The sequence below is a fragment of the Mytilus trossulus genome, chromosome 3 (assembly GCF_036588685.1).
Source record: "Mytilus trossulus isolate FHL-02 chromosome 3, PNRI_Mtr1.1.1.hap1, whole genome shotgun sequence".
Classification (NCBI taxonomy): Eukaryota; Metazoa; Mollusca; class Bivalvia; order Mytilida; family Mytilidae; genus Mytilus; species Mytilus trossulus.
In genome coordinates this window covers 4,003,419-4,018,133 of record NC_086375.1, presented here as the reverse complement: position 1 = coordinate 4,018,133, position 14,715 = coordinate 4,003,419, and the positions used below count along the sequence as shown (strand labels likewise).

Sequence of the window (14,715 nt, the reverse complement as noted above, 5' to 3'; positions counted from 1 at the left end):
TTGGCGAATGATCTTGAGATACGGGACTTTCATGTGATGTTAAGAAGTGTAGCTGTGCATGTCTTGTTGACTGAAGATGTCTTTGGTATTGGTAAGTTCGTCTTGTTGTGAAGTTGCAAGGAGAACACTCGTATGTTGACATTTTGGGTTATAATTTCAAATATTTTTTTTTTTTTCAAATATTTTATTGGACAAAGCACATATGATACAATGCGTATTCCAAGATATAAACACATTAAACATGACAATTTATGCAAATACAACATAAAGAAAACATTTGAAGTACCAATTATATATATAATATCACAGTATTACATAGTATTATACTTATGGTAGACCAACTGACATTAGATTATTATTACGAGCTTCAAAAGCTTGACTTAAATAACTACATATTTGTCTGGTGTTAACTAGATTTACTGGATTAAGTAAATAGATCGTTGATTGAATATCATCATCATTATTAAGGTTTTTGAAAATATCAAACTTCTCTCGAAGGTCTTTATATAGAGGACAATGTAAAAGAAAATGAACTTCATCTTCCACTTTATCTTTACAAAGTTTGCAGTATCTTTCACTTGCTAAAATTTTTGGTTTGCTATACCTCCCAGTTTCAATTGCAAGTGAATGTGCACTTATTCTAATTTTTGTAAGCAGTGACCTATCATATTTTTTAATATCAAATCTTAAGTAAGCTTTCAAGTCAAATGATGAGCACATTTTACTATAAAATCTTAGTTTACCTGTGTTATTAGATTTAATATTCTCAAGTTGACCCAAAATCTTGCATTTATAAAAGTTTTTCAGTGAGTCCTCAAACATATTATGTGATATTTGAAGTGAATCAAAGTTGATTAACTTTTTTAATTTATGTAAGGACTGTACCCAGCAAGCGCTCTTTAGTGTATACAATTTTTTATCTTCAATGAATGCAGATTTTAATAGATCAAATTTTGGGTTGTTTCCAACTTCAATGTCAGTTAATCTAGCATAGTATTTAAACATTAGTTTATATGATATAAAACACACTGGATATAGCTCAAGTTCTGTACGTAAAGCTAAATTGGAAGCCTTACCATGAACACCAAGAACATTTTTCATAATCATATTCTGAACCTTTTCAAATGGTAGTTTATCAGCAGTGTCAAGATTTATATTAAAATCTGAGATCCAAATTTCAGATCCATAAGTCATAATTGGTGAAATTAATGAGTTGAAAAGTCTTACCCATTTTTCCACTGCAATACAATTAGAATATGGTAATTTTGATTTCAAGGCGAAATATGCCTTACGTGCTTTATCAGCAAGATTTTCAGCTGCTATATTAAGTTTACCTCTATTGTTGAAGACTATACCTAAGTATTTATATTCCGTAGCAGATTCTAATGGTTGGGGACCAAAATAAAAATAATGTTTATCTAATAAAGATCTATTTTTACTATTTGATAAAATCATAGTTTGTGTTTTCTTGGTGTTCACATTTAGGCCCCAATCAATACAAAAGGATTGTAAGGCATCCACACAGTGTTGCAAGCCATTAGGTGTTTCTGAAATTAAGATTAAATCATCTGCATAAAGAAGATGGCTAAAGTTATTCTGATTTAAATTAACTGGATCAGACAAAACAGGGTTGAAATAGGAATCTATGTCATCGACAAAAATATTAAAAAGGGTGGGGCTAAGACTGTCCCCCTGTTTCACCCCTAAATTAGCATGGAATGATTCACTAATAAATCCATCTGTTTTACAACAATATAATGTATTACTATACATATATTTTAACAAGTCATAAAATTTCCCACCTATTCCCTTTTTGAGCAATTTATGTAGTAATGCCTTTCTTACAACACTGTCGAATGCCTTTTTAAAGTCCACAAAACAAATGTAAAGATTTTTCTTACACTTATTTAGATATTTATTAATTAAAGTTTTCATTATGAATATATGGTCACTTGTTCTATATCCTTCACGAAAGCCACCCTGATTGGCACTCAACAAGTCTTTAGACTCTATGAACACAGTTAATCTGTTTTGCAGTAATGAAGTAAATAATTTACCTAAACAGCTAGAGACACATATACCTCTATAGTTATTGCAGTCACTAGGATCACCTGATTTAAAAATTGAAGAAATATATGACAGATTCCATGATTTTGGAAATTTTCCACATTGAAGTATTTTATTAAAAAGTTTTACCATAACAAGTACCATGGATGAGGCACTACATTTAATAAACTCATTCAATATCAAATCAGGACCACCAGACTTACCAGATTTAAGTCTAGTGATACCCTTTTTAACTTCATTACAAGTAAATGGGTAATCCAGAGAGCAATGATTGTCCTTTGATGTCTCAAGATCATCAGGAAAATTAAGTTCTGAATCAGAGTTTAATAAGGATTTGTAATGTTCTACCCATTCCTGCTTTGATAATGGACTGGGTGCCTGTTGGTGGTTATTTTTTAGATCGTTAATAGATTTCCAAAAGGACTTAGAGTCTTTGTGTTCTAGGCTATTCAATTTACTAATAAATGTCCTATAAAACTCCGCTTTTAAACTCTTTTTTTGTTTATTATAATGTTTTACACAATTAGAATATGTTTGGCGAAGGTTAGCATTATTTTTATCCTTTTGGAGTCTTTTACCAAGAGACCTTACTTCTTTCCTCAACAAAAGACAATCATTGGACATCCATGCTTTTTTGGGTTTAGCTCTTTTTCTCTTATTAGATGGACGAGAACTTTTCTTTTTTAATACTAAAGTTTGTGATGCTGCATTAACATAAATTTTATTAACTGATGAGACAAGAAAATCAATATCATCACAGTTTTCATCATCAATATTGTTCATTAGATCTAATATATCATTTACAGACTCTTTATGCAATAAAGCATCATGATAATTGTCTGACATGGAATGTTCCCATTGAAATTTACCAACATCAGAATGAGACTCAAGAGTTGTCTCTCTTTGAGTACATGACTTGAAGCATACAGATAATAAACAGTGGTCAGACAATTCCACTGGAGATCTAACAATAAAATGCTGTACACAATAGAATAAATTAGGTGTTGTTAACATATAATCAACTGTGCTTTGGCCATTAGAATTATAAAAAGTAAAAAATCCTATAATGCGATGTTCTCTAGTCTTATGTGTTAACAGGTGCTTACCCGAACATACCGAAATCCAATCATTAGCTTTGCTAAAACAGGGAACTTTTTTATAACCTTTTGTTATTATTATTATTGAAATTGTTGAAATAAAGATTAAATATCAAGTAGATAAAATGAAAACATTTATATTTCGTAAAACAATAATACTGTACTTAGTAAAAATTTTACCACAACATAAAATAATATAATAATACGGGACTGCGTTCAGGTATATAGTTACTCTCTCTCTTACGTCATAAAGCAGACGACGCCTTCAGTGCTTTTGAATGACATTGTGTTTAAACTAGCGACATTACTGTCAAAAGTGTAAATTATAAGCGACATTACTGTCAAAAGTGTGAATATTTATTACAGAAATGTCAAAAAGGCAGTCAAGTGTCTTTGATGTAAGTTAGGGCTGCTTAGTGTTATCAATAGAGTGGGGCGCAAATATTCGCTAGGGACACAAATTATTTCACCGTTTTCTAATTTTCATGTGTAAAATCTTCAAAGAATGGCTGAACCGAAAAAAAAATAGTTTTACAACTAACATATATTTCTTTTAATTGAAACTTATAACAATATTTCGGCACTAACCGCAAAAGACCGAAAGCGGACAACGATTATCGGCTAATTTCCTGCATGAAAACACGATTTCAAATTATTACTTTAATTTACTCTTTATTAGTAAATCATTACTGATAATCCTAAACCATATGCATTCTTGCATGGTATGATAAAACAAATCAAAGCAAAAACAGAGGGACCCACATCCTTCTGTTTGAAATCTTGTAAACAAGCATCCCCACCTCTAAACCTAATATATTCTTGTATGGGATAATAAAACAAATCTAATAAAATATGGGACCATGGGAATGGCTTATTATGGGAGCTTTGGTTGGGAAACTTCATAACAGCATCCTGTTACAATTACTTCTAGTTGATAATGGGGACCAGTTTTCAAGTTGGTCCAAATTGGGGTCCAATATCAAACTTTCTTTGATTTCAACAAAAATTGAATGTATGGGGTTCAAGGATATGCTATATCTAACCATGTATTTAGATTTTTGATTTTTGGGCCGTGTTAACAATTTGGTAATGTTGAGGTCGAAAGAGTCCAAAATAAAACTTTGATTTAAACAAAAATCGAATCATTACACGGCCTTCAACACGGAACCTTGGCTCACACTGAACAACAAGATGTAAAGGGCCCCCTAAATTACTAGTGTAAAATCATTCAAACGGGAAAGCTGGTCCATGCAGACATCTTGTTATATTTAGTTTTCAAACTAATAGATGAAAAACTTTTTGGGAAAGACTACATTTGTACATGGGTGAAGTAAGAAGATAATTTTATATATTTATTTTGCACAGGATTCACAGGAGGAGGGGGATTTGAGCCAAAGGGATTTATTTGCAGAGGCTTTGTCATCTGAACAAGACCCGGGACATTATGCACAAGGAATTCCACAAAATGTTGGAAATGAAATATGTAAGTTTGACTCTTGATAAGGATATTTAATGAATGGCTATCATAAATTATTAACACTCATTTTAATTAAATTACTTAAAAACATCGAATCCGGGTCCGTTCGCGCCCATTCACGTTCGCACCCACTCATGTTCGCCCCCTTCCATTTTTTGCACCCCAAGTCCGTTCGCACCCTACATGTTCGCGCCCAATTTTAATTGGTTTTGTGTTTAATAACTTTGTAATCAAGTTTTGGCAAGTAGTATTCTTAAAAGTATAATTGATTTCATTGTCTCAAAACAAATCGAGACAGCATTTTTTATGTGTTGAATAAATCTTAATCATGTTTTTGAGAGTGTATTGTTAAAGAAAATAAATTATTCCTTTCTAATTAAAGTGGGATTCTGTCAACGTTTTATTTTGTGTTGAATAACACTTAATCATGTTTTGTTTAGTGTATTACCTATAACTTTCAAAATGAAGTGATATTCTGACTACGTTTTTTTTGTGTGCGTTGAATGATCGAATTTTATTATGTTTTGGTTTATATTATAGTGTATTGCCAGAGACATATATACACATATATGTGTATATATGACTCTGGTATTGCTATATTTTATTATTTAATTGTTTCAGATCAAAGGGACCAAGCTGTTAAAAACAATTATCTTTTGTGTTTTTCATTTAAAATATTTAATATTTTACTCATACCAAGCTATAAATACATTCAGTATTTACATCAAAGCAATTAAAACAAAAATCATGATTTTTCAATTATTAAACTGGAATTTGAATTAAAATTGGGCGCGAACATGTAGAGTGCGAACGGACCTTGGGTGCGAACGTGCGAGGTGAGAACGTGTAGGGTGCGAAAGTATATTGGGCGCGAACGGACCTGATACCAAAAACATCAGGCTCAGAGATTTTTTTTTGTATTATTGATATTATTTATATTCCACTGTAACAATAACAATGTACACACATGTTGGCATATGAATACACAAGGCAGACAGTGGGTGTGTCACCATAAAAATTGACAACATTGCTAATAAAAGTTAAGTATTACTTTTAACCAATCAAAAGACATTAAATACACCAAATTTATTTATTATATAATAATTACTTTTTTGCAAAAAGTAAAACATAAACAACAGGTTAAAATGCAAACATTAGTGACTGACAAGAAACATACATATATGAAAAAAAGTGTTAAGCAATTCAATTAAGTTAATATTGATAATGCATGTATAAATATATATTGAGATCTAAAATTATTTTTAAGTTTAAGAGTTTTTATAAAGTCAAGCTGGTTAAGAATAGGAGAATTTTATTTTGGTGTGAGTTCAACACACTATATAAAGCTCCATGTTGAAAGCTGTACTTTGACCTGTAATTGTTAACTTTTTATACATTATATATAATTGTGACTTGGATTATGGAGATTTTAGTTTCATTGGCACTGCATATACTACATTTTATTGACATTAATTGTACTTATGAGATGATTTCTAATATTACTGTTTTACCAATAAAGGAAAAAGTTTTCCTTGCCATCTAGATTTTACAAATTTTACACACTATGTGTTACCTTTGAGATGAAGATGAAAATGTGTATGAGGCAAACTTAAGTTAGAGTATTAAAATATATAATAAACAGAAGGGCAGTCAATGGTTACATTAATGCCCCCTTACCTTATAAATTAAAAGAGGGGAATATTAATTAATTGGAACCTTTAAGAAATTCACAGTTTAGATTTATTTTAAACATTTATAATTGTTTCTGAAATATGATTAGAACACATAGGAAGTTTACAAAGGACAAAATGGTATAAACATGTGTTGTAATCACATTATTTTAGTATTGTGTTTATTTTTAAATAAAAATATCTTTTAGTAAAAACACTAATGAAATTAGAAAAAAACTTGGAAGGTGTGATGAAAGATGTGGCAGCACTAAAGAGGCAACAAAATGATGGAGCTTTTTCCATGGAAACCTGTACATTTAAGGTAATATATTTTGTTTGACATTAAATGTACCAACCATTTATTATTTAGCATTTTTTTCATGTATTTGCCATTTCAATATGAGGCACCAACATTCACACCCATTAAGTTGTAGACCTTAAGGTTCATGTGGACCCTATGGCTAAAATGGCCGTATTTCCACCTCAAAATTTTCTCTGAGTACAGGCAAACATGTGCATCTGGAAAAGTTTTAAGGCATAGCATGCCCTAGATAAATAGAATTCAAATGCATTGTATGATTTAGAAAATTCATAACTTAACCGGATTTTGCCGTACACTTTTTTTTCGTCTCTGCAGAAGATGATAAAATGAACAAACAGTTGAGTTTACCTTGATATGGTCCACTCAGGTACACAGTTTACATAACCAATTATTGTCAGGTATCTATTGTCCATCTAATGTCCATGTCAATTGAAAATGCTCACTTTAATTTTTACCTGTGGGGAAGTTCTCAAACCTGTTTCCCAACTTAGTTTATTTTGGCATCTTCTGGAGGAATGAAAAAAAGTGCACGGCAAAATCCTGGTAAATTTTTATTTTTCTAAAACATAAAACATATTTAAAATTCAATTATCTATGGCATGCTATGCTTGAACTTTTTTTACAGATGCCCAGGTTTGTCTGTACTCAGAGTCAATTTTGAGGTGAAAATACGGCCATTTAGCCATAGGGTCCACATGAACCTTAAATATATCTCAATCACCTGCTTTAATTCATCATAAATGCCACAACAGAACCAAATATTGTTATGCATGACAATTGACATGATTTTATTTAGTGTTTACCTTTAGTCATTTGCAAGTCATTGTACTAATATTTTTCAACCATTAAAAAAATGGTATAAATTTATTCTCAAACTATATGCTCTGCAAGGCACAGCTTTATACGAGCGCAGAGGTTGGGCAATGAACAGTATTGGCAAGTATGGCACAACATACAGGCTTTATACAACTCATCAAATGTTTTTTTACTTTTGTTTCAGAAAAGACTTAATGTTTTCCTCAAGGAAAAATTCAGCAGATGTCCTTGGCTGAAGACTCAATCTGACTTGGAGTTTAAAGTAAGTAAATCTGTTTATCATAATAGATAGAAGAACCATCAGTTAATTATTCTTAAATGATTTGTAGTCCAGTCAATTAAAGAGAAGTAAAAAATATATATTTTATACTTTTTGAATACATTAAAAATACAGGTTTTTATTAAACTGCATGAAATGTGTAATCAGATTTTTTTTTCATTTTTTATTACAGAATGAAGTTAGAAAATGTCTAAAGCAAGACAATTTTCAGACCAATACTTTGGCATACAGGTCAGTGAACCAGTGGGCAACTACCAGGTTCACTGAATATCGTAACCAATTGAGAAGAAAAGTAAGATTTTATATTTTGTAGTTACTGTAGTAGTGTTTTTGTAAAAAATACAATAACAAACAGAACCGAAGCGTAAAAATAAAAAAAAAATTAATAAATTAGAAACAACACAAACTCTATCAAAACAGGGAATATAATCAGGTGCTCCAATAGGTTACGCATTTCCTGCACTGTATATGGCACCCTTCATGTTATCTCTTTGTTAAGAGGAAGAATATTAGATATGACTTTTGACACACTTTTGTCATAATATCCAATCAGCTTTGGACTTTAATTTAACCTTGAAAGTTCCCTTTGTGTTTATCTGTAAGTCATTCAATTCAGATTAATGCAATATTTAGTGATAGAAAACCCCCTTTTAGCCCTCTCTGCAAGTCGCAGGGGACATACATATTACCCTTACCTTAATTATAGAGATATGCCCCCTTATAAGTTTTTTTGTTTGTTTACGTACTCCAACATTAAGTTTGGCTCATTGAAAGTTTATAAAACTCATGCACCATACTGCAAACTAAAACATCCAGATAGAGTTTGAATATTGGCCCCCTTTATAAGTTGAAAAATTCAATTTATTTTTGTTTTCACCATTTTATTTAGTTTAGAACATCCACAAATTTTTTTTTTTCCACCCTTTAATTTAGTTTGACTCATCCACAAATTATTTTTGTTTCCACCCTTTAATTTAGTTTGGAACATCCACAAATTATTTTTGTTTCCACCCTTTCATTCAGTTTGGCTCGTCCACAAATTATTTTTGTTTCCACCCTTTCATTCAGTTTGGCTCGTCCACAAATTATTTATGAAACTCATACTTAGAACCAAAACAATCAGACAGAGTTCAAATTTTGGCAGTAAGTTGTTTACCGTCGTAGAAATATGCTTCTTTATAACTTTGAAAACTCAACAGGTGCAAATTTTATTGTTTCTGCACTTTTAAACTTGCTTCGTCCAAATTTAATGAGAACTCATACACAATGCTTACAACCAAAATGCAGATGAAGTTTGAGTTTCGGCAGAAGCCATTTACTGTTCTAGAGTTATGCACCTTTTTGTATAGTTTGGCGGGGGCAATCATGTCAGCAGACACAATCTTATTTTAAAGAATGTTAAAAGGAAATTTTTATATCAACTTTCATAAATTTGGAAATTTTCATTTTTGCAGTCACTTCTTGCATACAGTTTATGATTGCTTGGGTTTTTTTTAAGTTGATGTCAGACATTAAGAATGGCAAAGATGTTCAGGCCATGCCATTACAAGAGTTTTGTAAAACCTATCTGGAGAGTTATGCCAGTTCTGCCAGTGTAGATGTTGGTGATTCTCCAGAGAGAATTCAGGTTTCTTTGGTTTTGGTAAGTACATTTAAAATTCAATATGACAACAATATATTTTGAAAGAGTCACTTTCAAAAAAGTGGTTTAAACACATTCTCTAAAATTAATTTGGCTTGTTAAATTTTCATAAAACTCAAATTGACAAAATGTTAACTGAACCTTTGACAAAAATATAAAAATTTCAAATACATTTTCAATTTGAACAAACCAGTTTATCATAAAAAAAATACCCTGGTTATATCTGTACATAGCAATTTGGAAAACAAATGTTACTTATACATGATATACATGAGTGATCTTTCTTTCCTGGATTTCATCGGTCACATTGCCTATGTAATTACATCACAGAGGGTGATAAAGGGTTATATTTGTGCAACATGTTTAGCCATTTTGATTTCACTGTGATTCGTGAAATGGGTTTAAGACGACATGCATGACATTTTTCATTGTTCTTTCATCATAAAACAGCAATTTTATTTCTTGTGAAGATACCCCCCTTCACGTCACAGTAATAACTCATTGAGTCATTTACGCCGATAAGTTAACCAGTGTATTTCATTCTTTTAAAAAAAAATGAAAGCTGTGTTTGTACACAATTGTTATAATCACAAAAAAAACATAAAGTTTCAATTTAAATTTCTGAGTTTTTAATAATAAATGCCTTTTATAAAGGGAAATTATGTCCTGTTACAACATGACATGCATGCCTGGCAACCAAATATTCTTTCTTATTTAATCAAATTTTTTCTTGTAGAGGTCATTTACGCATTCCCAGAAATTGAATGTTGAAGGGAGTGATGAGTTGGAGTTCTTTACTGACTTTTGGGCAAAAGTTATGGAATATTACGATGAAGTTACTAAGAAAGATGATGAAAGAAAATGGGACAAATTGAAGATGCTTGATAACAGAAGGATGACTCAAAGGCAAGCAGCACAGCAACCAGGTATATCTTAATTATGGTTTGAATTCCTAACTGACATTTCTTATAAAAATATAATGTGTATATGTGTAATTTTATATAGTGTATTAAGAAAAGCTATTAATCTTTGAATGTTTTGTTGATTTTTGTCTGTCAAACTAGATTCTCATGACATACCTGTACAGGTGATGTGATTATTTGTATTCACATTAAAATATAAAAAAAGATGGGGTAGGAGTTGGAGGATTGTTGATGAGACTGCTGTCCATAAATCACAAAATGTCATTGATATTAGCAGCTGAAGATAAATTAAAAAATTCTTCAAGGTAGAACAAAAGCCATTATCACATTAATTCAAAGCTGACACCCAATTTTACATAACCAAATACAGTGGTGTTAAAGCATGACATATAAATATTGGTTAAAAATCAGTTATTAAATGATTAGTTTGGTAGATTATTACACATCAAATAATAAGCGTAGAATAAACTTAACTCGTTTAATGTTTTGAATTTATTGAACCATAATATTAATATAAAATTCTTCACATTGAATAGTCTGCAAAGCGTATTATGTGAAATGTGAAGAGTCAAAAATTAATTTTATGTTTCAATAGATTTAAAATGAATTATTGCCATTCAATATATAAATATCCATTAAAAAAAAGGCTTAAAGAACTTTTTGTATTATTTATATTAACAATAAAAAATTACACACATGTTAACATATGAATACACAATGGCAGAGTGGGGTGTGTCGCCATAAAATTTGACAATATTGAAAATGAAACTAGTCAGGAGACAGTAAATACACCTAATTTATTTATTAATTAATAGTTATAAGGAAAGTTTTTGCAGTTTCCAAAAAATAAACAGACTTTTTCATTCATTTTATTAAACATGTTAAAAGCATTCACATAAGTATATTTTTTTACATTTTCTATTATAGGTAATGAGATGTAGTAAAGAAGAAACAATGAGATGGAGTTAAGGAATGAATTATAAAGAATGAACATGATGAAAGAAGGAACATAGCCAAAAAGATACTGAAATAAAAATAAATACATTTGTTAATACATAAATTTGTAGGTTTTTAATTAGCACAGATTAACCAATATGACATTTGATAGTGATATAAGATATTCACATTTAGGACATATAAGAAGATGTGCTATGAGTGCCAATGAGACAACTCTCCATCCAAGTCACAATATAGTTCAAGATACAGTCCTCAATACGAAGTGTAGAGTTTTATAAGATAACTGGTACAGATGATTGCCAATGATACAACTCAAGTGATTATTAGTAATTCTATGGCCTTGAAATGGGAGTAAAAACCAATTTATTAGCAAGCTATGATGGACCAGTTTATAGAATTTATAATTTCTTTCAACCTTATTAATCGTTTTGTTATTCGACTTACAAGTTCAAGGTACATAGACAGCTAGATGTATTTCTTGCATGCTTGATTATAATTCTGTTGATAATGATTTTGTGAGAAATTTTGCTTCTCAAAAGTTGCTTGGACATGGCTATGAGTAAGTCAAATGAAAGTCAGCTTTCAAGAAATTTCAAGGTGACCATAATGTCTGACAGTTAAAATGATTGTCAGTGCTTTAGAAATTATATCTCATATTTTCCATGTGTTGTTCAAGTACATGGCATGCTATATACAGTGTCTAAAACTTAACTTGTACTTTAAAGGTATGCTTTCTATTGAATAGATATGTAATTTCATATTTACTCTCACATGAAATTCATATTTATATCATTATGAGTATCAAATTAGAAAAAAAAACATATGAAAAACATATGTTGAGATCCTCATATGAAATCATATGATTTGATGGCATGAAAAACATATGTTTAACATATGTTTATCATATGATTTTTTAAAAACATGTGTTTATCATATGTAGTAAAAACATATGTTTTTCATGAGTGGTTCTGAACATACGTTTGACATATGTTTTTGAACATATGAAAAATACATGAAAAACATATGAAAACATATGTTGCAATTTTTCATGTGTACAAATCAAACAATTAGAAAAGTCAAAATATGTTTATTTCAGACTGGTAGTTACAATGCAGATTGCAATCTCTTAGTTTCACCCCCTTTATTTCAAGCAACTTAATAAGATGATTCGCGCACATATTTTTTTACTCTAAATTTTTCAGATTCTTAAGAATTTGTTTATTAAATCTTATATTGACCACATACAATGTTTAAATAGGAAGAAATTCTTAAAAGAAGTGTTTTGCAGATGGCGGTATTTTGGGCAACTGTATGAGTTGTTATGATTTGCTGTTTGATTATAAGTAAGCATACTTTTAGGAAATTTTATGATGTCAAAAACTTCTTTGATAGTCATTACAGGGTATTACTTAGTTTAAAGTGATTAGCAGTTGCACCAGAAAGAAAAATTTGGGTTTTCACACATTTTGTTAACTTTTACTCGAATTTCAGGAAACATGTGCTCTCTGTCAAAAACACGCTTTAAATATTAAAAAATGCATTTGAATAATGACTGTTAATAGCTCTGCTAAAAGTTTAAATTGTTTGCATATGTGAATTAAGTACATAAAAGTCATATAATGCAATCAGACTGAAATCTTCAAAAATATGCATTTATTCGTCCTTGGCCTTTGATCTCGATTTGACGGAAATTGCACCGTACGATTTTTTTACGACCGGGCAAAACAGATAGTACAGATGTGTAGTACAATGATATATAATTTAGCCGTGTGTTAGGTAGGTGCATTAAAAGTTTAATTTTATGGCTAAAGTCACTCGCCTAAAACCCTTAACAATACATATTTCTGTTCTTCATATCACGAAGATTTGAATAATCTATGTATTGTCAATGCCCTTGGTTTCTACCCAACCCCATCTTTCTTATATCTTGTTAAAGGTCCAGATATCCACCCCTAAACCAAATATATTGCTGTTACTCATATCATGAAGTTTTGAATGATATGTTTTATAGGGTCAACCCACCACCCTCTGTCATTGGAGAAAGTTTGAAGTGGTGAAACTAAGTAATATTGATAGTAAATTACTTAATGGTTTATTGCAGGTGGTGAAGGTCATGATGTTTTTGCTAAACTTCTTCTTGGAAATGTGGAGCTAAAATATTCAGGTACACAAACTGAGTTACCTGGTCAAAAATCAGGTAACACTGAAACAGAAGAAATGGATATAGAGGAGACATCAGTTGTGGGAACAGCAAATTTGGAATTGTCAATAAAGGAAGATATGCGGGAAGAAATATTACAAGGAAATTACAAGATGAAAATTGCTCCATCAGACCTTGTTGATTTTGGAGGTCAAAAGTCATATGATATGACCCATCAGTTATTTATTCAATGCAAAGGAACCTTTGTGTTGATGTTTGATGGCAGATATGGTTTATACGATGCTCTCGAGGAATACAAACCTCACGAGATAACAACAATTTGTACGTAAAGATTTAATTCTGATACAAGTATTGCTATATTTTTTGCTCACTGTTTTGAAGGAGCTTTAATGCCTTCACTTCGCAACCGTCATCTGTCGTCACCCTTTGCGCAATATCATGTTTTTGTCAGACAGTTTATGATGTCTTAAAGGAAGTCCTCATTGCTAAAAGGCCTTTAGTGCTCCTTTATCAGGCAATTCATGAAATATAATTTATGACCAACAATAATGTTGTTAGTAGCATTTTGTCGATACATCCACGTAACAGCCTTAAATTGTATGGAAGGACTGTATAGGATCCTCTGCAAGGCTAGCTGGTTTGCTTGACATAATCCTGTACTGAATCTATTAGTATTTTAAAGCTGTGTTGCAAACCCACATGCTTAAGATGTTTATAAGACATTTATCCTCTCTTTCATATTAGCATTAGGACCTGAAACTCCTTACTATCATTTGATGAAAAACTAATTTTTAGCTCACCAAAAAGGCAAAGTTAACCTTTCTTTTGACTTGGAATCCATCATCGTTGTCTGTTAACTTCTTAAACGACTCTTAATCTGCAGGGCTTTATTTATCATTGGGGTATCTTGTTAAGAAATGTTTCCGATGACCCTGCAGGCCAACCAAGATGGCCAACATGGCTTAAAAAACATATTGGTACTAGTAACATCCAAATTGTGCCTATTATCTTTAAAACCCTTATGAATAGAGAAAATCTGACAAAGTAAGAATGTTTATTTATGATAATACTGTCAGATGACTTTTTAGCTCACCTGGCCCAGAGGGCCAAGTGAGCTTTTCTCATCACTTGTAGTCCGTCGTCCGTCGTCTTCGTGGTTAACTTTTACAAAAATCTTCTCCTCTGAAACTACTGGGCCAAATTAAGCCAAACTGGCCACAATAATCATTGGGGTATCTAGTTTAAAAATGTGTGGCGTGACCCGCCAAACCAACCAAGATGGCTGCCATGGCTAAGAATAGAA

At 31.1% G+C, this 14,715-nt stretch overlaps 2 protein-coding genes across 2 annotated transcripts in view; both read left to right on the top strand.

Moving 5' to 3' along the window:
- LOC134709890 (uncharacterized) overlaps nt 1-14,715 on the top strand; it is a 214,468-nt gene that overhangs the window by 169,619 nt on the left and 30,134 nt on the right. The window contains exon 5 of the mRNA XM_063570018.1: nt 13,353-13,733. Coding sequence (XP_063426088.1) covers nt 13,353-13,733 — 381 coding nt within the window. The remainder of the gene's footprint in view (nt 1-13,352; nt 13,734-14,715) is intronic.
- Nucleotides 17-11,235, top strand: LOC134709277 (uncharacterized). The gene is made up of 8 exons (XM_063569445.1): nt 17-91; nt 4,530-4,647; nt 6,521-6,633; nt 7,634-7,711; nt 7,902-8,021; nt 9,228-9,371; nt 10,108-10,297; nt 11,222-11,235. Exons 1-8 carry the CDS (start codon nt 77-79, stop codon nt 11,233-11,235), a joined length of 792 nt encoding a protein of 263 aa, XP_063425515.1. The 5' UTR covers nt 17-76.